Here is a 26099-nt window from a genome sequence, read left to right as displayed (position 1 = left end):
AAGCGGGCCCTGAAAAGTATCGCTCCAGGGCTTCAGCCCCGCCCTTCGCCTTTCGACCCTCACCTGGCCCCTCCTGCCCGGTTCTTCCCATCTCTCCTAGCATAGTTTTTCATGTTTATTTTTTGTGTAGGGTTTTGCGTTCTTAGGGTGCACAATTCTGCAGGTACCATAAGGCAAAAAGTAAAACCCCGTTTCCTCTGCCCGTTCCAACTCCCTTGATCTCACCAATCTTAGGCGGAACCCACGCCAACCCTTGGCTCACTGTGAGCCAGGCCATCTGAGGCTCCTTGAGCAGGTTGCTCTTATAGTAATCCTCGCTGAAGAGAGCAGGATTCAACCCCCTGGAGTCTGGCTCCAGGCCACACACACACCCCTGGAGACCTGCCCCCTCCTGCCTGATGCCCTTCTACCCAGCTCCACCTGCAGCAGCCCCTGAGTGGGCACGACCATGTAGGGGCTCTCAGGCTCCCTAGAATTGAGAATGCTCAGGGAAGACCTCCTGAGCTAGCGAAATTTGAACTGAGACCCACCTCTGTGGAGCTTGGAAATGCAAAGGCCCTGAAGTGGAAATGTGTTTAGTAGCTCCAGGGACAGCCAGAATCCCAGCGTGGCCAGCAGAAGCAAGAGGAGCAGCCTAGGAAGATGGCCCCGGTGGGGGTTGGCACCCTAGGACCGGCAGATGTGGGTGCTCTGGTGGACAACAGAGCAGGGTTCCAGTAAGGCAGCCCTGCCTGCTGCTTTCTGAGTACCATAAGGAGATGCTCTGCCCCTAATATCTTGTTTCCACTTGGACTTGTGGGCCACACATGATGGCTTTCTTCAATTTCCTTCACGCATAATCAAGCGTATGTGTCCTCTTCACCCCATGGGGAAGGATAGGAACATTCACAGGGCCACTGTGACCCCAGCCCCCTCCAGACCACACTTCAGGTCCCCAGAATTCCCTGACAGTGGCTCTGAGCCCACCACCTAGGTCTGTGTGGACCCCTCTCAGAGTTCCTTCCTTCCCATGCACTGCCAGGTGGAGGGTAGCTACCTGTAGGTACATGGTGGGGCCAGGAGGGGAGGTCTGGGGTGGCCCTGAACTGAGGATGGAGCTATGTGGCATGTAAAAACACTGGTCTGTCTGTGGCTCCTCACACTTGCATGCTAAGGCTTGGGCCTCCAGGAGTCAAACAATGCACATATTGCTGTTTGCAAGCACAGTCTATGTAACCACCTGACCATATAGGGCATGTCTGTTTCCTAGGCCTGCACAAGGAAGGACCACAGACAGAGTGCCTTATAACAACAGAAATTTATTATTTCTCTGAACAGCAGGCCAGAAGTCCAAGATCAGGGTAAGCACAGGACCATTTCTCCGAAGTCTCCAGGGGAATGTTCTTCCTTGTCCCTTCCAGCTTCTGGAAGTCCTTTGGCCTGTAGCAACTCACTTCGATCTTCATACAGCTGCAGTTTGGCTTACTGGGCCTCCATCTGTCCTGATAGAGAATCAAAGGGTGGCAGGAGGACTTCTGTTATGTTCTACAAGAAACCATACACCTTGTTGTGCCTCAGAATACCCACTTGCCACCAAAACCACCTTCAGAAGCAGTAGGAAGGAACTGGAAATGGACCCAGGACCTTTGAACCATAATCTGAGCCATCCCATCCATTTTTATGGGGCCCTTTGTTGTGTAGCATGTTCCTGCAAAACCCAGCAACACTAATCACCGACAGGGAGGAAAATTGAGGCTATGCAGAGGATGGCACGAGCCACCAAGGACAACAGACTACCCGGGCCACCCCCTTCCATGGGCCTTTCTCTGACAGGCCTTGTGGTACCCTGGGCAGAGTTGGGGACCTTGTACTGAGCCTTGACGTTCTCATCCAAAGGGTGACATGGCCCTGCCATCCCCCAGGGTTAGTAAGAAACTGTGACATGCTCAGGTTGGAGCAGTGGTCTCAGTGCTGGACCAGGTAGTTCCCACTGGGCTCTCCCAGTTGCGCAGGTTCCCAGACTCAACACTTCTGGATCCATGAGAACAGTGCCTGGGCTATGCCTTGTGTAGCCCTCAAGCTCCAGGCCTGAGCCTCCCCCTCCAGGGATACCTCCTTGATGCTATGCCACTGAGGAACCATTCCAAGCTTAGCCATCAGGTCTACCTTGGTGGAGGTAGAAGAGGCTGAGAGGAAGGTGTGGGCTGCTGGCAGGGAGCCTGGGAGAAGCAGGTGAAGTGAGGCACAGCCATCTAGAAACTGGCAAAGCTACAGCCTCCCTCACAACGATTTGCAACTGGGAGCCTACAGTAAACTTTGTGAATTCTGTTGAACGGACAGACTGGTGGGGAAGGATCCAGGAAGCAGGGGAGGTCGGAAGCCCTGTCTCACAGTATGCTGTTTTATAAAATGGCCACCACGTGCACTGCCAGGAATTCCCAAGGGAAGGCGAGGTCTGGCATGGGCAGAAGGCTTAGCTCTAGGGCATTACCTCGCCCACAAAGCTTTCCTCAACCACCCTAATTGACCATTTAGCACCCATAGGCCCTCATGGCCTGGGAGATGACCCAGGCCTAAGCCTGCTAGTGGAGGTGGGGTAATTGGCTTGGTGTGTTCTCTTAAATTGCACAATAATTGTCGAAATGTAAACTGCTTTTTGTTTGCCTTTATTTTTAATTTTATTTTTGTGTTTTTTGTTTTTTGGGTTTTTTTTTTTTTTTTTTAATGGTAGGGGATGGAATCCAGGGCCTTGCATATGGTAGGCAAACACTCTACCACTGAGTTACACCTGCCTCCCAATTAAATGCTTTTTGTTTTGCTTCTTTATTTCAGTTTCCACCCCATAGAAAAATGAGATTTTTCATCCTGAAAAATCTTTTACAATGGACCAGTTCCAGAATGTTCCATTGCCAAAGGGTAAAAACAAGGAGGCACAAGGACTCCTGGGTTTCCTCTCTTTTGAAAAATGTTAACTCTTTAAAACTAAAAAGAACTTTTTTTTTTTTTTTTTTTTTGCATCAAGTGTCATTTATTTAAGGAACAATTCAATTGCATCTTGTAGGTAAACTAGTTACAGCAATATGAAAATACAGCATTCTGAAAAACAAAACCTGGCAACTTAAATATGTATTTAATAATGCAGAATATTCTGTAATACTAAGGAATTAAAAATAAAACATGTCGACTTGCAAGTTGGGATGATTTATTTGCACTTTAAAATGCAATTTCTAAGATGACATCTGTTTAAAAAGAACTTTTTTTAAAAAGAAAGTAACCTCCACTTGTAACTAACTCCGAAGAACTGAATCTTTGGAGAAAAAAGAATTTTCCCAAAACTCTTTCTGCCAGCCTGTTTGGAGCCCTTGTGCACACCACTAATTCTCTTGGCTAGCCTCATGCAAGTAGGAGCAAAGGAGGTGACTGGGGTGCTGGTCCTGCCTGGAGTCACTCCTGTCCTGCCAGGACCTAGGCTCTGATCACCGGGACGTCCTACCTGGCGAAGGCAGATGAGTGCCCCTGGGATCCATCAACCTCTAGTTTAGAATCATGAACTGAGGACACAGTAAGGGACCCTGACAGAGTCACAGAACTGACACTGCTGAGTGCTGCATGCCAGGCCAGTGCAGGTGCTGGGGACAAAACAGGGCACAGGAGAGACAAAGTCTGGTCTGGGGCTGCTCCCTGGATTCTCTTCCTCCCCCAGGACCTTCACCTGGCCACTGTTGGGCTATCAGGTAATGGGCGATCCTTCTTCCTGCCTTTTGATGCTTTCTTCTGTATTTTCTAAATTTGCCGCAATGAACACGTAGCTATTCTCAAATTAGAAGACAGAAACAAAGCTTTTCATTACTTTGTAAGTGTAAACAATTGCAATCTCACCCCCCCACACACACACTCCAATTCCAATTTGTACTTTTCGGAAGAGGTTCAAACTGACCTCTCATTTTAGAGATGGGGAAACTGAGCCTTACAGAAGGGAACTGTCCTGTCCGAGGTCACTGGGCCATTAGGATTATGCCTCATTAACATGCTTTAGGAGTTCCCTTCTAAGGATAAAGTTCCAGGTGGGGGTGGGGTGGGGTGTCTGTGTTTACCTTGGCCAGGAGCTGCTCCCAGCTAAGCTGGGAAGTAAGAAGGTACGCAGGGTCAAGGGCAACCTGAGACTTAATGCTCAGAAGCCCATTAATCTTCTTTGATGCCTAGCACCTGCCCAACAAGCAGGGCTGGCCCCAAGTGCCTGGTCACCAGAGAAGCCTGAGAGCCTGACTCCTTCTTCCCTCCGGCTCCACCCCAGTCCAGTGGCTGCTCAGCCCTGACCGGCTCTGGGCTCCTCTGGTCCTGCGTCTTTACCAGTCCGGCCCAGCCCGCCTAGCCTCTGGTTGGTCCCGGGTAAGCTCCCACAGCTCTCTGAGCTCCAGTCTCTTTCCCTACCTCCTTGTGAAGAAGGGTGAACAGGAAACTCCTGTCAACCTGGGGAGTCATACCTGCTGCCTGCAGGAGCACGTGGGCCTGGCTGGCACCTTGGGGGAGGCCTTCCTGAGGTCTCCTGGGAGTGACTCTCAATGGCCTGCAAGACTAGTGAGACCCAACCAAATGGAGACATCAGAGAGACTCTGGCTCATGAAGCTGCTTGATGGTCTCCTGTTTTACAGATGAGACCTGGGGGTGAGAATTTGCCCCAAGTAGCATTAGCTCATCCCAGAACTCCTCCCCGACAGACTGGGCTCTGGGGTCTGTCGGGCTCTGCATGTGGGACCTGGGTGTGTTACCAGGGCTCTTTTTGCCTTAGTTTCCACACCTAGGGTACCAACATGTAGGGTCCTCTACCCCAAGGCTGAGGGAAGGATGAAAGGTGATCTTGAATGCCGGCAGTGGACTGTGTGAGGGGGAGCTTTGCCAGCATCTCTGGTGGAAGATGGAGGTGGGAGGGTGGCCCACAGGCACCACGTCTGCATGTTCCCCTCAGTCTGTCTGTGCCAAAAGCACGCGGCTGCTGCTGATGGGGCCTCCTCTGGCCCTATTTTACAGATGGGAAACTGAGGCTCAGGCCTGTGAGTCACACATTTGCTCGATGACTATCTTCCAGGGACAGAAACCTAACTTATACCTGTTTTATGAGAAAGCAGCCAGGACCATCCTGCCTGGCATGTCGTCAGAGCTCTGTCCTCGATATCTCCACTCCTCTGTCTGAGCATCCTTTCTGGCATCGTAAGCCCTCATTCCAAGATGGCCCTGGACCAACTACCCTCGACTAATCCATGTGGCTGGGCAGAGGTGCTTAGATTGACCAGGGCTCTCACATCTATTGCTACATAACAGACTCTTCTTAGTTTAGTTTTATTTTGCTTATGGTGCTGGGGATTGAACTCAGGGACTTGAGCATGCTCTAACACTAAATTACATTCTCAGTCTGGTACTTCTTAGACTAGAAATGGCCCCTTCCTTTCTTTTGCTTAAACCTGCAGTTTAGGCATGTCTCAGTATTTCTTTTCTGCTCAGCTGGAGCAGGAGGATCCATTTTCCAATGCCTCATCATGGGACTGACCAGTTGGTGCTGATCACAGGGCTGCTTGAGCTTCCTTACAGCATGGTGGCTGGCTTCTAAGAACCAGCATTCCAGAAGACAGAAAGTGGGAGAATCTCTTTCTCAAGACCTTAGTTCAGAGATGCCACTTTTGTATTCTGTTCATCAAGCACTGGATTCAGATTGAAGAAGAAACGAAAACCTCACCTTTCCATGGGAGGAGTATCAACAAATTTGAGAGCCTTATGGAGGCCAAAGCCTGTGATATGGACCAAACTATTAGACCAGGTTGTTTCCATTCTTCTGGGGTACCTGCTGAGCACCTAAACACCAGAGGCCTCCTCCAAATCAGAACTCAGTTCAGGGTGAGAACCCAAATGTCAGTATGGTCTGTGGTTCTTTGACAAGACACACACAAGACAGATTAAAAGCAGGAAGGCAAGCCAGCTGCAGTGGTGCACACCTGTAACCCCAGTAGCTTGGGAGGGTGAGACAGGAGGATGGCAAGTTCAAGGCCAATCTCAGCAACTTAGCAAGGTCCCAAGCAGCAAGACTAGCAAGATCCTATCTCAAGTTTAAAAAATAAAATAACATAAAAAGCACTGGGAATGTAACTCAGTGGTAAAGCACCCTGGATTCACTTCCCAGAACCAAAAAATTAAAAAACCCATAAACAAACAACAGTAATGACAAAACCCCAGAAAGTCTAGACGACACTAAATATTCAGTGCTATGCTGGGTAGATACTTAGGTAATATGGACATTCTTGGTGCTTACCCACATTTTCAAAACTGTTTAGAGGAATGGACATTTGTCTGATCTCCTATGCTGTAATGACACTGTCTGAAAGGGCATGAGCACAGCCACTACAGGAAAAGTCATGAACACATCTGGAATCCCAATGTTGGTGTGTGGACTTTTTCTTCCCCCTTGAGGCCTGGATGAACCCAGGTGAGTCCAAGCTCCATGGTCACCCAGGGTCCTTCTGCATTCATTTTTGCCCTGAGCCCTCCCAGAAACCACCTCATTCTTAGTTCCTCTGAGAGAGTCACAGAAAACAAGGGAGAGCCAAGGCTAGCCCACATGGTGACTTTGTGCAAACTTGGAGAAGACCACCTCCCTGAGGGTAGTACATGGCTGGATCTCCATCAGCCATCCTCAGTGGGGGGCACGTTGCTGCAGCTTCCAGGAGCTGAGAGTGCACAGGTCTTTCTGCCACAGATCACCCTTGCTGACGACCACCATTTCTGGAAGGGATTCTGTGTGTCTGGCTCTGTGTTCCATGCACCAGCCTCATTGATCCCTCAAATCCCAGGAGTAAGGCCCCGTGAAGCCATTTGACCCCTCTCCTTCAGCCCTATTGGAGCAGTCCCACAGCCCCTCAGTCCCCCAGTGCTCTGCCTACAGTGTCCCAGCTGTCCTGACTCTCCTGCCCTGCTGGATTAGAAGCTCTGCTGGCACGTCCACACGCAGCTCAGTGCTGCCTCCTCCCGGAAGGACTCCTCTGCTGACCCGGGCTGGGCTACTCCCTGGGTGGTACCTCCAGGATAGGAACCAACTGGGAGTGCCCCATGGGACCAGGTACGGGGCAGAAAGCATAATGAGACCCAGGTCAAACTGACAACACCCTGGCAAACTCTTGCTCTTCTTCCTCTCTCTCCACTCACCAAATCAAGCTGTGACTCTGAACCTGGAATTTGGCATCAGGTGACCTTGAGTCAGTCAGCCAGCCAGCCAACAGATGCTGCCCAGACAATACCCAGTGTATCCCCTCAGCCATGCCCACTTGGGGGGCCCCTCAAACCAACACCCTTTGAAGGAGACTCCTTCTGAGGTCCTGTATCAGTATATATTTTTTTCTTCTCTTTATTTTGATACTTTGACTTCTGAGACTTGCTGACCCTTTGGGGACTGACCGTACCCCTGCCCCTCCTGGCTCCGTCCATTTCCTAGAATTAGTAAAGGAGTCCTTGGAAGCATTCCTCTCAAATGCAACACACCCATCCTGAGCTCACACCCGCCACCCCCTCTTTGGGGTTCTGGGGCTCTGGTGCTCTGGACCACTCCCCGCCTGTGCTCACCCCCCAGGGCCCAAAGAGCAGACGGCCAGGAGAGCCTTCTGCCCCAGGCCTGCTGGAGTTCTTCCAGCTAGCAACCCTGCACCTGCTTACCTGCCTCTCCTGCTCCTTCCCGAGGAGACCGACAAAGACCCCACCCATAGTTCCCTCCCTCCCTCTGCTTCTGACTGACCCCAGTGCAGACCCATGAGACCTCCATGGCTTGCCGTGCCGCCTTCTGTTGGGAACTAGGGGCCCCAAACTATGTTTTCCCTGGCAGCCATCTCCTGACCTGTTGGCCTCACCATGCTGAATAATAATAAAACATGGATGATTTAAAAACAGCTTCAGGCAGGGGATGTCGCTCAGTGGTAGAGCGCTTGCCTCGCATGAACAAGACCTTGGGTTTAATCCCCAACACAACCACCACAACAGAAATTAAAAAAAAATAAAATAAAATAACAAGAGCAGGCCCAAAGGCCCCCTGGCATGTAAGGCAGACCAGCGAATGCTCCCTGGAGCAGCTCTTCCTCAGCACTCTCAGGAGCTGGTGGATGGGCACCCCGTTCCCTTGCCCCTCAGGTAGGATGATCCTGGCGCGATCGTCCTGGGAAGCAAGAAGCCAGAGCGGGCCTGGTGCTCTCAGCTCCCGTGGAACATAAACAATCTCACAGCTCAGTATCAGATAAAGCCACTTCCTAATCTTGACTTGGCACTGAACAAACCAAGCCCCAGGCACACCATGAAAACCCAGCATCCTTCCTCTGTTGAGCATGATGAGCAGCTGCTACTTCCTTCCACTTGCAGGTACCCAAGCATGGGGTTGCTCCCACTTCCTAAGAACATCCTGTCTGGTTCTGCTTCCTTGGACCCCCTCAAAAGCACCCAATGCAAGCCCAAATCCTAGTGTAAGTCTTTCTTAGTACCACCCTCCATGGATGCCCTAGGTTTTCCCGTGGAGTTTGCTCTCACTCCCTGCAGCAAGTCTAGAAACCCAACTTTATCAATGTGAATCTGGGAGTCCTTGGTGGGTTGGAGTAACAGCTTCTAGAGTCCCTCTGCAGACTGAGTTCCAGTTGCCTCCAGACCTGAGCTGCTTACTTACAAACCCTGCTTTGTTAGCATCTGTATTAGTTAGCTTTCTATTACTGTGACAAAATACCTGAGATAATCAACTTATAAGGAGAAAAGTTTTATTATGGCTTATGGTTTCAGTGGTCTCAGTCCCTGGTTGCTTGGCCCTGTGGCCTTTAAGCCTGTGCTAAGGCAGAACATGATGGTGGGGAACCCACAGCAGAGAAAGCTGTTTACTTCACAGCAGCCAGAAAGCAGAGAGAGAGATAGAGGAAGGGCTGGGGTCCTGACATTCCCTTCAAGGATACACCCTGGATGACCTAACTTCCTCCCACGGGCCCCACCTCCTAAAGACTCCACCACCTTCCAATAGGACCACAGCCTGGAGACCAGGTCTTAACCACGTGGGCCTTTGGGGACATTTATCCAAACTTAAGTGTCCTGGGGATGCTGCCATACAGTTCCATGAACGGAGAGCTTAACACCACAAAAGAATCCTCAATACTACTTGGCTTGTAGCTGAGTCACTCTAATCTCTACCTCCATTATCACATCTCTGTCTTCTCTTCTTATCTGGAAGTCAGTTATTGGATTTAGGACCCATCCTAATTCATTCAGTATGACTTCTTTTTCTTAACTAATAATATCTGCAAAGTTTATAAATAAGAAGTTCTGGGTGAATATGAATTTGCCGCTAGGGAGGACACTACTCAATTCATTACAATCTGACCCACAAAAAAGTCATTTTGGTCCCATGTTCAAAATAGATTTACCCATCCAACATCCCCCAAAGCCTTAACTCATTCCAAAAGATAGAAAAATGGAGGGTTGGATAAGTTTCTTCCAAAGACCCATGTGTTCAAGGACATTCTCCAGTGGCTCTATTGGGAGGTGGTAGCACTTTTAGAAGGTGGGGGCCCAGTGGGAGGTTCTTAGGTCCCCAGGGCTGTGCCCCCAAAAGGAATTGTGGCACCCCAGCCCCTTCCTCTTTCTCTTTTGTTTCCAGCTCATGAAGTGAGAAGTTTGTTCCACCACATGATCTCCCCGCCAGCCATTGCCATCTGATATGCCCACCAGAACTCAGAGCAATAAATCCACCTTATCTTAAACTGGAACTCTAAAACTGGGAGCCAGAATAACCCTTTTTTCTATGTAAGTTAATTTTCTCAGGTATTTCATTACAGTGATGGAAAGCTGATGAACACAGGATTACTTGATCCAAAGTCAATCTGAAATCTAGCCGGCAGCCCCATTTAGGTGCTGTGACTGAATGCTCTGTCCTCTGGGACTGGGGTAGTGGTCTGCTTTCTGGGGCCTTGGCAGCAGCTGTAAGTCCTGCCTTCTCTGGCTTGCTTTTGCATCCGTGGTTCTGCCCTCAAAGTCAGTATGCCATCACCCATTTCTGTGCCTTTTAGCCCAGGCTGGCAAGGTTTCTGCTGGTGTGACATTCTCAGAGAGCTTGTTGGTGTCATGTGTAAACCACAGAGGTCCATGACTTCAGACAAGAGGCTCTGGCACAAGTCCTTCCTGGATAATCCCACCTGTGTTCCTGGATTCTGAGATGGTCGACTGGACCCATGAGTTACATCCCTAATCCTTCAACAAAATATCCAAGAATGCTTTTGGTGTTGTCTTCAGACCACACCTTCTCAGCAGGGAAGTTCCTAATTTTAGCAATCTGGACAGGCTGAGGACCTCCCAAATCACCCAGCGCTGGTTCCTTTTTTACTCAACATTTCCTTCCTCAATTTATCTCTTTGCTCTTTTTAATACAGCAAGAAAGAACCAGGGCACCTCTACTTGCTTGGAAATCTTTTTGGCCAAATGTCCAAGTTCATTGCTCACAAGTTCAGTTTTTCACTCAACAGCCAAGTTTTCTGCCACTGCATAACAAAGCTCACTTTCTTCCAGTACCCAATAATTTGTCCCTGCTGAGCTCTCATCAGAAGCACCTGAATGTTCACATTGCAACGAATATTCTGTTCATGATGATAAATTCATTCTCTGAGACAATAAGAGCTCTTGCCAAGGTATTCCTCTTTTCTTTCTAAACCCTCACAAGGAGCACCTAAAATAATGTCTGTATTTCCACCAACAATCACTTGAAGATAATCCAATTCTGCTCTAGCAGAATACCACAGCTAGGGTGATTCATAAACAATAAAAAACTCTCATGGCTCAGGAGGCTAGAAAGTCTAATATCAAGGTGTTGGCATCGACAAGGGCCTTCCTCCTGTATTGTAACATGGCAGAGGGCAGAGAGACAGAAAGAGACAGGCTTAAGTCATCCTTTCATAAGACCCCACTCCATGATGACAACATTAATCTCCTCCTAAAGGTCTCATCTCTTCACACTGTTACAATGGTGATTACATTTCCAACACATGCTTTTGGGGGGACATATTCAAACCAAGGTACTAGGTTTTTTCTATCAAGCCCCTTGTAATAGTTCATTTTACACTACTGTCATGAAATACGTGAAGCAGGCTACTTTGTGAAGAAAAGATGTTTATTTAGCTCACTGTGCTGGAGGGTCAAGGGCCATGACACTAACCCTAACCCTAACTCTCATCAGTGGACTCATAGTTTGAAAGGACTATTGGGAGGAGGTGGGACCTTGTTGAAGGGAGAAGGTCCTTGAGGGCAAGGTCTTTGGGAACTCTACCTAGTTCCTGCCACTTCGTCCCTTCTCTCCCCTCCACTCCCCTCTAGTCTATTCCTCCTCTTCTCCTCCTCTCTTACTGGCTACCATGAGGAAACAGCTCTGCTCTACAACACTCTTCATATCCTGATGCCGTGCCTCACCTCAGGCTCAGAGCCATGGAGCTTGCCAACCTGGGACTGAAACCTCTGAAACCGTGAGCTAAAATAAATCTTTTCTCCTTTAAGTTCTTTTTCTCAGTTACTTTGTCACAGTGACAAAAAACTAACATGTCTTCAGTCTTGGGTCACATGACCATTTTGAGCCAACCCCTGTGGTTGAAAGAACTGGGATGCTCATGGGCCTGCCCATGTCACAGGCTGTTAAAGATGGAGTCCACTTCCTGGTGTACCCTTGACTTTCCAGAAATTCATGTCCCAGACACCCCAAACCCAGGCTCCAGCTCTTCTCCTCTGAGGTGATTCCCACTGTTGTCCCTGAGCCCCATGGCATAGCCTCATGTGGTTCTGGTTGGTCAGAGAGGTCTGAGTCCACACTGGGACCAGCATGCGGCTTCCACTGGTAAAGAGGAGAAAAGGCTTCCAGGGAGCGAGGACAGCAGAGAGGGTGGCACCAGTGGAGACCCCAGGGCAGCATCAGAGTGTGGGCTTCCTGTTGCCCAGCAGGAAGGGGCCTGAGAGCCCTCAGGGTTCAAGGGAAACCTGACAGGCTGTAGGCCACTGAGGCTCCTGTGGAACCACGTGGTGTCACTGCTGTGGCTAAGATGCAGCCTTCCTGAGGATTGCAGGAGCCTCAGCCAGAGCTCCCAGCTGGGAGCAGGCATGGAGCCCCGAAACCCACAGGGGCAACAGGCCCTGGCCCAGGGGAGGCTAGAGAGGCCTGGAGACATGGGATGGAATGCACAGAATGTAGGGGGGAGCCAGTTGCTCCCCCAGGGCCTGTCCTGATGCAGCTGCCTCCCTCCTTGGCCCCCCAGACTCCTGCTTCATCCAGCATCCCTGGAGCTGAGGAAGAACCTGGTCTCAGAGGAAGAGTCTGTGGCCTCTGCTGAGTCTCTCCTTAATTTTCTCCCTCAATGAGTGGAGGTAGGAATCCTCCACCCAGAGTAATTGTAGTAGTCAGGGTTCTCTAGAGGAACAGAATCAACAGGAAGTGTGATTATAAAAGGGGATTTATAAGATTGGTTTACACGACCAGAAACTGGACAGTCCACCATGGCCGTCTGCAGGCTGAAGAGCTGGAGGAACCAGTAACTGCACAGTCCAAGAGGTGGAAGCCCCAGAACAAGAGGGATCCCTAGTCTGAGATGGAAGGCTTCTGGAAGCTCCCTAGAGAATCACTGACAGAATCCACTTTGGAAGAGCAAAGAAGAGAGAGTCCGATTCCGCAGGTGATCAGAGCAGCAATCCAGAACCCTTTCAAGAAGAATCGAGATTGCATCTGCTGCTGCAGCCTTGTTCTTTCAACTTTTATTCCATCCAAGCCAGCATCCTATTGGATGGGGCTGCTCCTGCTTAGGGAGGGTCTCCCCTTCAGTTTGCTATCCCACATGCTAATCATTCCTAGACACACCCTCATCGACACACCCAGAAGCCTTTAATCCTCAAAATCTCTTAATCCAATCAAGTCCACAATTCAAATTAACCATTACAGTGAGAGGTGTGGTGACCAGGAGCTACCGACTGCTGCAAGGGCCACCTGGCACCCTCAGGGACCATGGCTGCCTCATCCCAGGGAGAGCGGGAGATGTCAGGAAGGGTGAATGGGCCTGAACCCCACTGCCCTGTGCCAGGTGCTTTCTGCACGGACAGCTGGCCCTGCCCACTGCAGCTCTGCAAGGAGGGCATCTCAGAGCAGGTACCAGACAGGATCAGGCCATGGGATCACGATGCAGCCACCATAGCTGCTAGCTGGGCCCATGGCTCTCCCTATAGGACCAGAGGGTACTTATCTGTAGAGACAGAGGTGAGCCCATCCTCCTTCCCTGATGTCCAGAGCCAGGACCAGCTGCTCAGAGGGCAGGGGCAACCTCTTTGGGTCCAGGAGGCAGGAGAGGCCCCTGGCACAGCTGGTGCTCACAGTGGAGACCCCAAGGATTCCACAGGTGGCCAAGGGTTGTAGGAAGACCTGGGGCTTCGAGTTGACTTGCTGCCCCCATGGGAGGCTGGGAGACAAGCACAGGTGGTGTTTGATCCACCCGGCTCCAAATTCCCCTCTGCCTTGTTCTGGGGGAGGGACGGCCTGTCTGGGTCTCAGTGTGCCTGTCTCCAGAGGAGGAGGATATGTCCCTGGTGTCCTTGGGTCACAGAGACCAGAGGTAAAGCAGGAGAGTGCTGACCTCCTCGACCTCAGGCAGCCTCCATTTCTCCATCTGAAGATGAGGATTCCAGACCCAGAGTGTCCAGCAGCCATGCCACACAACGGGAGGACCACTGCCTTCCCAAGGCTGTCTGCTCCTCCTTTGTGCCAGGCTCGGCTGGAGGGGCTGCACGCACCCCCCACTCCCCACCTGAAGGTTCTGTTCTCCTGGAGAAGCAGGTTAAACAAGACAGTAAGGAGCCAAACAAGAAAAGTGGAGCTAGGCACAGCGGCCGCCTGTAACCTCAGCTATTCAGGAGGCTGAGGCAGGAAGAGTGCAATTTCAAGGTCAGCCCAGGCAACTTAGAAAGACCCGGTGTCAAAATCAAAAAAAGTGCTGGGGACATAGCTCAGTGGTGGAATGCTTGCCTAGCAGCAGGAGGCCCTGGGTGTAGAGACCGGAACAAGGGCTCTCTGGGAAGGCGGGCCTCCACGAAGGAGGACCTGCAGGCAGAGCCCCAGCACAGAGAAGAGCCGGCGCAAAGGCCCCAAGGTGGAAGGAAGCTGTTGGTTCAGCAGCTTGGTGGACTGAGCCTGATGGGGTGGGGAGGCAGGTGGAAACCAGGCTGGAAGTGTGACAGAGCTAGGGGCACAGGTGGCCTTCAATCCCCCGGTTCCAGAAACCCAAGGGACATCCAGCACACTTGCCTCCCTCAAGGGGCTGGCACTCAGGAGGCATGAGCAAATGGATGAATAGTGCGTGAGTGACTCCTGGCCGGCCCTTCGTTCAATGTGTGACCTCAGGTGGGTGTACTCCCCTCTCTGGGCCTCAGTTTTACTACTGCCAAGACACCCTCTGCATCATGATTCTCTTCTCAGGCAGTTTTGTGGGCTGCTGCTTCTTTCCTGGGACTGTGAGGATGCAGCTAGCACCTGACTCCAGACTTGGTGTGCCAGGTGAGGCTGCCAGCAGTCCCTGGTACCTGCAACCCGCACAGCCCAGCCGGCTCCTGCATGAGCTCACCTGGGTTCACAAACCTCACCTCCGCCCGTCCCAGCTCACCTGGGCCTTGGTCCCACCTCACCTGTGTCCCCATCTCACCTGTGACAATCACCCATTTCTGGATCACACCCACCCTCTCGGCCTCCCAGGTGGGTGCCCACATCTGCCCAGGTGCCCCGACACAGTGCCACGTGGTGTGAGACCCCGGTCATCGGCCCCCAACTCCCCCACCTTCCCAGTGGCCCTCAGGGTTCTGGTGCACAGCACCCTCACCCTGTGACCTGTGTCATGTCCCCCATGTTGTACACAAGACCCCACACCATCATACAGCACAGCCACCCACCGACACCCCTGGCGGGACCAGGGATGTAGAACTGCGGGGCCAGGTGTACAGCCCGTGCGATTCTGTCACCCTGGACCCTGCCCCTGCCACCACGTTCCTCGTGGGGGCCCTGCAGGGAGGCACAGCAGAGTGACCGGGCTGTGCCCACCTGCTGCCAGCTGGCGTTTATTTACACGGACAACATGGCATCCGCCCACAAAGGGGCCAGCCACAAGTCTCCCACACCTGCCACACGGGGGCCAGGGCCAGCCTCCCCGCAGAGTTTCTGAGTGTGGTTGTTCAGGAACTGTGAGTCCCGGGGTTGGGACTTGGGAGAGGGCAGAGAAGGGAGGGGAGCCCTGGGAAGCGCGTCCTGGTCCAGCTCACACAGCGTGGACATGACAGGCAGAGGCCAGGACAGACCCCGGGCAGCACTGCCCACTCCCGGGGCAACAGTGGACCCTTCGGAGGTGTCATCCCTGGGTAGCACCCACGCAGCCTCCTTCTGTCTTAGAAGCCTCCACAGGGCCTCCCCGGAGGACGTGAACTCTGGCCGCAGCCCATGCTCCTTGCTCCAGCCACACGGGGGGCTAGAGTCAGCGGCTGAGCTCTTTCCTGAGACCTGCCGGGTGATCTGGGCAAGTGGATGCTCTTCTCTGGGCCTCAGTTTCTCCTCTTCAAAGCAGAGAGAGCCTCCGGGGTCTGAGCCGTCGGCCTGCCCTCAGCAGCCCCAGGAGTATGTTGCTTCTTCACGTGGTCTCGGCACCTCCCAGGAGGACAGGGGCCCGACGTGGCCTTGTCACAAAGGGCAGGAAAGCTCTGCTCAGGGAGTGGCCGTGCCAGCTGGGGCCTGGGGCCGTGGGGTACCAGGGCTGTCCTGGGCGGTGTCCCCTTGGGCAGCAGCATGCAGGGCTTCCAGCCAGCTCTTCTGCAGCTCCCTGGAGGGGGCCCTGAGGAACCAGCGCTGCTGGCCCTGCTGCAGCTTCCACAGGTGCCCCTCCTCAGGGTCTGGCACGCTCACCCTGCAGCCAGAGAGAGGGATGGCACGCGGCAGCGGACCACCCTGCAGCCAAGAGAGAGGGTCGCCGCATGAGCAGGTCTGCCTAGGCAGCCATGCTGGGTGCAAGGCAAGCATGCCCGCACGCCCTCATCCACAGCACAGGTGGCCCAGGGGAGGGTGTTGGTGGGGGCCTTGCCCACCTCACCAGCCCCCGGACCCCATGGCTTCCCTCTGATTCCCCAGTCCCAGGAGAGGTGAGTCAGGACAGTCCCTGTGACGTTGGCAGTCAGCAACAAGGGCTGACAGGGACTGGGCAAGGACCCTGATGATGAGGGGCTGTGTGGGCTTCTGAGCCATGCCAGCAGGTTCTGTCCCCCAGCTGCTGGGGGCGTGATGAATGGGTGCAGGTGGGAGGGAGGGGCCGGTCCCTCTTACCCTGCCTGCCCCTCATCCCCTGTTGGTCCTGGGGTCCTGGCACTGCGGGGTCCTCCTCCTTGGGGTGGGGAGCAGAGGGTTATTCTGGGCAGGTGGGAAAACTGAGGCCCACGATCACACTGATGGAGTCGGTCAGCACCAGGAGGGTGACCCAGACGTGCCGTGGGCACTACAGGCCTGAGACTGGGCTGTGAGGAAAGGCACACAGCCTGGGGGCAGGGAACACACACCTCGCTGCTGCCACGCAGGTCTAGCACCCGGGGGTCCGACGCGGGGATGGTGGCCCACACCTCCTTCCATGATGTACCATTGTCCGACAGCCACAGGGGGCTGCAGATGAGGCTGGGCTGGGGATCCATAGTTGGGGATTTCTAGGAACAGAGAGACCAGTGAGGTCACTAACCTGTAGAGGTCACTCTCCCTTGAGGGGCCAGAGCTGCTCAGGAGCTGGCCCCAGATGCAGCTGAGACACAGCCTCGCTAGGTCCCAGGGCTCACTCCAGACAGTCCGAAGCGCCCAGGTGTCATGGAGTCTCAAGAAGGTTTTGTAGAACACAGGCAGTAAGACCACTGAGTCAAAATGTCAGGAGAAAAGCCCAACGGTCAGTAGCACGCGTGGGCCACCACTAGAGGATCCTGCATGTTTCAGTTCTTCACACACCACGCACCACACACAAGCACAGACACACCACACAAGTGTACACACGCACTTCCCAAGCCACAAACACACATCACACACAGACCTTGTGATGTGCTCTAGAGCCACTATGGAGACGAGTCTCTGAGACCCCTACGTGTGCTTCCAACACCACCTGCTGGGGCTGGTCCCCCTAAGACCTGGTGTCCCTTTGAGGCCTGAGCCCACCCTTCACAGTTCTCCCAGAATACACGTCAGTATTGAAAATGCAGAATGAGGGAGCCCGAGTGGGCAGGGTCTGGGGCTTCCCAATGGGTCTCCATTCTGCCCTGGTCCTAACATCCCTACATCTGTGACCTCTTAGAGCAAGACCCAGATCAGGGACCCCGACAGCTGTGAGCCAGGATGGCCAGGAGCTTCCACAACACATTGACCCAGTCTATCTGGCCACCCCACTGGAACCTTAGGAGGAAAACCAATGTTATAAACAGGTTCCAAGAGGCCCCAATTTGCAGCCGGTGCTGAGAACATTGTGGTATGTCAAGTGGAGAGGAAGGGCAATACATTTTTCTGGAAAACCATGTTTGCCCTTTCTCAGATTCCCTAGGACTTCAGAAAGTAGGGACTGTGCTGGAAAAAGCAGTGGCCACATTCAGGGAGATGCAGGGGAAAGTAGGGTGGGGAGCTGGGACCTCCTGCCTGCATCCAGGACCCTGCCTGTCTTAAGGGTAGACCTCAGGTCCTGGCTTGGGGGCAGCTCCATACTGTGCCCTCTAATCAGGGCCACAAGGAGCTGATGTGTGCTCCCATCGAACCCCTGGTAGGGATCATTCCCAAGCCTCTGCCCTGACCGGTCCTCGGAAGCCCAATGTGCACGTATTGTAGGATATTTTGCTTTCAATTGCCAATGACTCCAAGTAGCTCCCCCGAATTCCAGGACCTGTGAAGTCCACTGAGACCCCTTTCTCATCTTTCCCCATCCCAGGAACCAGGATCACCCACTTCTGTGTTCTGCTTGGGATCAGAGGGAGACTCAGCACTGGGACTTGCAGGGGCCACCGGCTCTGCCAGGAAACACCCTCTGCAGACCCGGCTCTGTCTGCTGTTCTCGGCCTTGAACTCTGAGCACTTCCCACAGATGACCTGCAAGACAGAGAGCACCTGTGACCCCACCACCTGGCCAGAGGAGAAGGAGAGACTCAACAATGGGGGAGGAATAAAAGCTTGGCCTAGAATGAGAAGCGGGCTGGGAACTCCATCTAAGGGCAGAGGGAGGCTGGTCCCCACTGTGTCCTGTTCTCCTTACCTGGGTGACCCAGAGTTCAAGATCTGCATGCAAAGAGTGGGCAGAGCCACCAAGCATGAGAAGACCCCATATCACTGGTCATCAGGAAAATGCAAATCAAAAAATATAAGCAGAAACCACCTCACGCCCTTCAGGATGGTTATTATTCAAAACACACAACCAAACAAAACAGAAAATAGCTGGGCATGGTGATGAGTACCTGTGATCCCAGGGAGGCAGAGGCAGAGGGATTCCAAGTTTGAGGCCAGCCTCGGCAAGACTGCCTCAAAATAAAAAGGTCTGGGGATGCAACTCAGCAATAGAGCACCCCTGAGTTCAATCCTCAATGCTCCCCCAAAAATCAAGTGTCGGTGAGATGCAGAAATTGGAAGCGTTTTACAGTTAGAGGGATGTGGACTGGGGTACAGCTGCCGTGGCACAGTGTGGTGGCTGCTCAGGAAATCAAACACAGAACTACCACAGGATCCAGCAGAGCCCCTCGGGACACATGCCAAAGAACCAAAAACAGGAACTCGGAGAGACGTGCGCACAGTCTGCAGCCAAATGCAAGGATGATGTTGGTGTCAGCACCTGTGAGTGCTCGCAGCATGGACCTCCCCTCTGGAGATGCTCCCCACTCCCTGGGCCATCTCCTGTGCTCTCCTGAGCCCCATCTAAACTGGGACACTTGGCGATCACCTCTGCCTCCTAATGGCTCCCTCCCTGGGCATGGCCAACTGAGCCCTCCCCCTGTCCTGTGCACTGGCACATGTCAGCCCCCTGCCCCCTCCACATTGATTAGCTGGTCTGGGCTCCTCCCTGCAGCCCAGGCTCTGGACAAGCAGCCCTCATACCCCTCACATCCTCTTCCCTTCCTTCCTCACTAGAGACTCCAACCCTCTTTCCTCTGCTTTCCATCCCAGATGCCAACACTGGAACCCACAGTGCAAATCTTCCAGGAGCCCCATCTTCCACCTGACCTTGCTGGCTTCCCTGACCCATGCACACCTAGGGCCTAGGCCACAGCCTCAGGGCCAGACTGTACTCCCAGACCCTTCTCCCCATCTACTCAACCATTCACCCATCCATTCATCCCACCCCCCATCCATCCATCATCCCTCCATCCCTGTGTCTACCAACCCACCCACCCAACCCAGGACCAGTCCATTTCTCCCTTGCATCCCAAGACTCTGGCCAGCAAGGCAACATCTTTATTGTTACATAAAGATGTGACAAGGAACACCTGTCCAGGCACAGACCATTGGTACCCTTTGGAAAAACATCTCTAAGACATCTGTGGTGAGATCCACTTGCTAACGTATATGTAATTTTAATATCTTAACCCCAAAATACTTGAACCATTGGTTTCTTCCTCCCACCCCCACCTCTGGTACTGGAGATTGAACCCAGGGATACTCTACCATGGAGCTACAACCCTAACCCCTTTTATTTATTTTTTAATTTTTTTAATTTTCAGACAGGGTCTCAATAAGTGGCTGGCCTTGAACTTGTAATCCTCCTGCCTCAGCCTCCCAAGTCCCTGGAATTACAGGTGTCCTCCACAGCACCTGCTCCTCAGAGATACTTATATGTTCTGTATTCAGAAATGATAGTCCATTTTCTCAAGATCGAGGGCTTTGGAGGTGTGTGAAGAGGAGGGGAGAGGGCATGGGTAGGCGGTGCTGTCAGAGATGCCCCTCTTCACAGAGGCCCACCAGACCCTCCTCACCACTGGGGTGCTGGGGCAAAGGTCAGCGGGACAGCACTCAACGGTGGCCACGCCCTCACCTTCCCCTGCCTCCTTCACTCCTTGCACAAGGACACTATCATCCCTTTGTTCTCAAGAGCACCCAGCTAGGGGCGCTGGGGTTCCAAATCTAACACGTTTTGAGTTGCAAGGAATATCTACCAAACACTAGAGGGGGACAATTCAGAGGGACAATTTCAGCTCAAGGGCATCTGTGTCCAAGAGGTGGGATCTGGGGGCATCCTTGTGGGGCTGCTGTGTGGTTCAGAGAACTCACCAGCTGCACAGCCCTCAACCTGGGGCAGAGTTCAGCCGCCCACTCCGGGGACGTGTGGGGACCCCCTGCTCCTCATCCAGCCCCTCCCTCCCTCCGGCCCACTCACGGCCCCGCACAGCTTGCAGTGATGTCTCCTCTTGGTGATGGAGTTGAAGGTCTCCCCGCAGCTCTTACAGCTCTGCTTCTCCTTGTCACGTCTGGCCTTGGAGGAGAGTTTTCTGGACTCGAGCTACAAAGAGGAACAGGCTGCCATCAGCTTCCAAGTGTGTGTAGCACCCTGCCCCACTGGGGTGCAGAGGGGCAGCTGGTGGCCTTGCTGGGGACCATGTGGAGTGGAATGAGTTAGAATCACGATGGCCACGTCCCCTTCCTAGCCCTGACCCCCCAGCATCCACCCGAGTGCATCACATCACATAGAGCAATATTCCAAGTGGATCAAGAACTTTACGTTTGGCCAATGACTTTATCTGGTCTGTCTGAGAAAAAAAAAAAAAATATGAACAGAGCCAAAGCTGGAGGGAAATGGTGCATACTGGGATGGGCACAGTCTGCGCAGATGGCATGTGGCAAAAGGGACTGGGGTGTCCCCACCTGCAACTCTGCAGCCGTGTGGAGATTCTGAGCACATCTTTCACCCGGCCACACCCCTGCTCTGCATTGGGCACTCAGGCACATGGTCCCCCTGCCACATGCTCTACCTGCCTAAACACACATAGGAGCCCACACGACAGCGTGCAGGCATGGGGAGCACACAGGAGGAAACCGGGCCAGCCAAGGCCATGCTTAGGGGCTTGACTCCCCACTCTGTCTCCTGCGATGCTGCCTGAACTTCCTGGAGAGGTTGGTGGCATGGAGGACAGGAGCAGCCTTACGGAGGCTCCAGCCGAGCCTCGGTCTCCCTGTCTGACTATGAGCAGTGCAAGGCCAAAGACAGACCCCAGGCTCCTGCCCTGCCCCTCGGCAACCAGGAGACCCTGGATGAGTCAATTCTCCTCTCTGAGCTTCAGCTTCCTCACCTGTAAAATGGAGTGAGTAACTGCTCTCTGGGCAGTAAGCCTTGTTCCAGAACACAAAGTCCTGGCTGGTTTGGGCAAGTTGCTAATTACCCTTTCATGTTATGGTGGCCTGTGAGTTCTAGAAATGCCTATCATGGGATGAAACAGCTTCCTGTACTTTTGAACCGACCCTACAAACACACACCCAACAATTCCTCTATGGGGAGGAAGAATAGTCTCCCTCGAGGCTCCTATTGCTGACGCAGAAACCATCAACATTAAGATGATGTTAAGAAATATCAAAGATATTTATTGAATTCCCCAGCATGTCAGAGCTGGAACAGCCTCTGGACATGTTTATTTCAACCTTTCTGTACACATACAAGGAAACTGAGGGCCAGAAAAGTTTATTACTAGTATTTTTGAGCAAAATAAAACAAGGTCCAGAATTTGTTTGAAAATATTATAGCAAAAAAATGTGGGGGCTGGGGAGATAGCTCAGTTGGTAGAGTGCTTGCCTCACAAGCACAAGGCCCTGGGTTCAATCCCCAGCACCGCAAAAAAAATGTGTATATGTGGTGTTGGTGAGGGTGCATAAAGCAGAATCAAGAACAGCACAAAGTTGAAGTTCAGAGGACTCACTGTACTTCTATCCCTACATACCTGGGTCCAAACCTTCCAGAACAAAAGGTCAGACAAAATAAGCTAAAAATGTGGTTAGCACAAACTCTCCAGGTTTCAGGAGAAAGAGGTGAACTACCTGGGTGTGGGGAGCCAGCAGGGGATTGGGGCTGGGCTTGAGGCTGTGATGGGCCAGAGTTGTCCCCTGAAAAATTCCTATTTTAATTCCCCAGTTCCTCAGAGAGTGGCCTTTTGGAAAGAGGACCTTTAAAGAGGTGATAAGGTAAAATAAGGTCCTACGGGTGGACACTCATCCAATACAACTGGTGTCCTTTTGAAAAGAGAACGTTAATACAGACACACGTTGAGGAACAACCACGTGAGGACACCACGTACAAGCCAAAGAGAGAGGCCTCAGGAAAGACCAGCACCGCAGACACCTTGATCTTGGACTTCCAGCCTCCAGATCCATGAAGGAACAAACATCCGTTGTCTGCGGTGTCAAACTGATACCATTGCCTCATGCAAATGCTAGCCCTGCACTTCCAGCTGTGTGGGCTGGTGCCATAGCCACCACAAGTCCCATTACCATGAGGCCAGCACCCAGCCACCTGCACAAGAGGCTCCAGGGGCAGGGCTGGCTCTCTGAGGTGATGGGGACGCTCGCACTGCAGAGTCCCAGCTCCTCCATGTCACGAGAACTTGCTCCAAGGATGAACTGCCAGGTACCTCAGGCTCATTACCACAGTCAGGGCGCTGAGCCACCAGGGAGAGCGGGTATCCCAGACCCGACACAAAGCAAAGCCTTCCCTCCCCACACTCTGCATCTTCCCTGAGCACCACCCTCGCCAGACCAGGCTTCTCCCCCGTGATCGCCTCTCAGGACTGCTGGGCAGAGTGGGGGACCCAAATGTGCACTGAGATGCAGAGGCAAGAGAGAGGCCCAGGGCAAGGAATGGACAGTGAGAGGGAAACAGCAGACAAGAAGGGGCCATCCTCGGGGTCAGCCATGGCTCTGCAGCCTCTGTGCCCTGTCCACCTTCAGGGTGTCTGCAGTCCTGTTTTTCAGGTGAGAAATCTGAAGGCCCAGGTGGTAGGAGTGGTTGGCAGACAGGCGGCCAGGCAGCTCTGACATGGGACTCTTGGGGGGGTCCTAGGGCAGAGGACCCCTGCCACAGCACCCAGCAGGCAGCCCCGCCTGGCAGCTGAGAACACAGGATGCCATCTGGGCCATCAGGGAATCAGGGGGCTGGAGGAAAAGCTGAGATGTGCTGGGGTGTGTGGCCAACAGCTGAGGCCCCAGCATCAGTGGAGAGCCAGTCCCAGCCAAAGTTCTGAAGGAAATCCCTGGGGCAAGGAGGCCTGCTCAGGGCTGGGGACAGAGCCATGGGTCCTTCATCAGCAAGTCTGCCATGGTCAGCACAGCAGAGTCAAGCCAAGCACTGGGACAGGGCACTTCCTGGCTCCTACAATGCTGAGGCCATGGCCCATCCTTGATGAGACTCTGCCCCTGACCACACCAGCTCCCCAACACAGAGATCTGGCTTGATTCATAGACTGCAGGTGACCAGGTGGCCAAGGGGTGAGGACCCCACCTGTGTGGCCAGGGATGGGTCTACCGGACAAACACACTCCTCTCAGGGATGAGGTGACCAGGCAGTTGGCCAAAGGAGGAGGCTCAGGTTCTGTGTGCGGATGTCAGGAAGTCTGAAAGGCTGGGCCCAAGCCTTTCCGGGACGTTGGCCACAGTGACTGGTCAAGATCCCCACCCCAAAGCACCAAAAACGTGCCAGCATCGACCAGAAGTTGGTCTCCACCAAGGGCCAACAGGGCTGTCCCCTCAGCAAGTCTTCTTCGTTGGAGTTTGCTACGCATCAGGGAACTGGGAACGCAGCCCCAGCAGACAGACTCAGATCCCACCTGAGGGAATCACATCACTTATGTCCAATAGTGAATGACACACATGGGAAATCCAAGTGGACACAAGCCAAGGGCACTGCACAGGGTCATTCCGACAGGAGGCAGCCAGCAGAAGCCAGACCTGGCCCCTCTACTCTTTCCTGGAGCACAAGGGTGAGCCCAGGGTGGGATCTTCTCCAGGAAAGGCAAGTCCAGCATTGTGGGGGAGCCTTGGCACAAGGGTGGCCAGGGTGGGGGCCTTGCTGGTGCCTTGGCTCTCTGTGTCACCCACAGTAGGCCTGGCACCCCGGGGGGACTTTCATACTCTGACTTTTAGTGCTTCTGTTGATAGCAATTGGACTTGTGCAGAAGGAGGAAAGCTTTGAATTCTGCAAGGCCCCATACAAAGCTTCCTGGGTTGGGGTTTGGCTTCTCTGTGGAAAGAGGGGCTTACAGGACAGTACCTCAGCCCAGGAAATGAAGCCATTGTACCATGGGTGAATTTATTTTCCTCTGTAAATATGCTAATAAAAAGCTTAAGTTTGGAATTCTGGAGCAAAGATCACTCTTGGGTGTCAGAATTAAATTTTTCTTTTGAGAACCTTGTAAATGTTCACTGAAAATGTGTGTCCCACCCTGTTTGCTCACTGCAAGGTGGACAGATGCACCCTGCACCATCCTGGTCTCAACGAAATCTCAGCTCAGCTCAGCTCTGCTGGGGGTGGGGTGGGGGTGGAGACACCCACAGAAAGCGCACAGTGATACATACCGGGGGCAGGGAGGCCTCAGCTCAAGCCAGAGGCCTATTGTTGGAGGTGGGGCAGGCCCCAGCCTGGTGTAGGTGAAGGAACAAAGACAGGGAAACCAGAATAGCAATTGTGACCCCAAGTACCTGACTATAGAACCTGCAGAAGGCTGAGCTAGACAGGAGAAGACAAAGCAGGTGGTGTAGACCAAGCAGCCACTTGGCCAAGAGTGGCCATTGTGCTCAAGAGTGACCATGGTGACAGTCTTCAGACACAGATTGAGGTAAGGAGGTGGGCGGGATTGAAGCCCCTACTATGTTAGGCAGCCAGCAGCTTCCCTGATCTCTCTTGCCAGGAGAAACTGAGGCTGGAGGAGCAGCACTTGCCTGAGGCTGCAATCCTTGGCCAGTTCTGAGTCCGTGTCTCTCTGCAGGGTAAACCATTTTAACATATGGCCTTTCTGGTTCCTTATAGCTAGAACACCTCTGATCTGAGCACTGACCCACAGTTATCCACAGGACTGTCCCTCCTGCAGATGACCCATGCCAATGCCCCTTGGGCACACACACTTGTGCAAGCATGCACCCCACTGGTAGCACGGTCTGTGGGTGTAGCCACACACCCACTAGTGCACACTGCTTTCCATACAGACCTGCAAATGCCCCAGGAAAGTAACCACATGGGTCTGGGTACCGCCAGCTTCGTCCGCACTGCTGAGCAATATGAGGAGTTGCCCGTGGGCCGATTCGCATGATAAGCATTCTCAAGGACCCTGGGGCAGCACAGGGCCTCACAGATGCAGGTGGAGCAGACAACAGGTGCAAAGGCCCTGGGGCCTGGCAGAGCAAGGGGGAGTCCGGGGCACCTCAGGGAGCAAGGCAGGAAGTGGGCACAGCCAGAAGGGAGCAGGAAGCCACTGGGGGGAGCTTAGACATTTGTTTCCCTGTCAGCTGCCTGTGCCACATTCAGACTTCCTGACTTTCAGTTTCAACAAAATTGACCCTCAGGGTGCTTGCTCTGTGGGGCAGAGCGTGTGAGCAGGCAGCAGTGCCACTGAGGAAGGGGGTTCTCCTCTTGCCTGCTCATCTCAGGCTTCCCCTTCGCCTTCTCGCCCACCCCTGAAGTGCCTCACCCTTCCTGAAGCCTCGTGAAGCCTCAGGGTTTTCAGACGCCCATCCAGCCTGAGCACACACCCCATGAGACCTGGTAAAGCTCAGGTCCCAGGGAAGGGGACCACACCTCCAGGCCCACCAGGCCTACCTGGCCAGTGCTTCACACTGCCCCATGAAGTGGGCAGTGACATCATTCTACCAAAGAGGTGTGCCCCTGTCCTCCCAGCCCTTCCCTGCTCTTCGCCACAGGGTGGCTCTGTCCCCATGGGAGTCCTTGACATCTGCTTTAGGGCAAACACAATTCACTGCCCCGAATCTGCTTCCTCCTCCACAGTGGGACTGGCCAGGGTAAAACTCCAGAGTAGCAGTGACAACCTAACAGGACGGCCGTACCAGAGACCTCAAGGGCTGGCCACCAATGTTCAGG

The 26099-nt window shown here is 53.2% G+C and overlaps 1 protein-coding gene across 11 annotated transcripts in view; it reads right to left on the bottom strand.

Moving 5' to 3' along the window:
* Positions 1-14884: 14884 nt before the first annotated feature.
* FGD3 (FYVE, RhoGEF and PH domain containing 3) overlaps positions 14885-26099 on the bottom strand; it is a 76363-nt gene continuing 65148 nt past the window's right edge. For all 11 annotated transcript variants that reach the window (XM_079108946.1, XM_079108947.1, XM_079108949.1 and 8 more), the window contains 4 exons: positions 20406-20528; positions 17993-18133; positions 16585-16725; positions 14885-15982 (listed from right to left, as the gene is read on the bottom strand). In XM_079108946.1, the coding sequence (XP_078965072.1) occupies positions 15743-15982; positions 16585-16725; positions 17993-18133; positions 20406-20528 (645 nt within the window). In that variant the 3' untranslated portion in view covers positions 14885-15742. The remainder of the gene's footprint in view (positions 15983-16584; positions 16726-17992; positions 18134-20405; positions 20529-26099) is intronic.

The sequence above is a fragment of the Sciurus vulgaris genome (assembly GCF_902686455.1).
Source record: "Sciurus vulgaris genome assembly, chromosome: 13".
NCBI lineage: Eukaryota > Metazoa > Chordata > Mammalia > Rodentia > Sciuridae > Sciurus > Sciurus vulgaris.
This window is presented reverse-complemented; position numbering and strand designations above follow the sequence as displayed.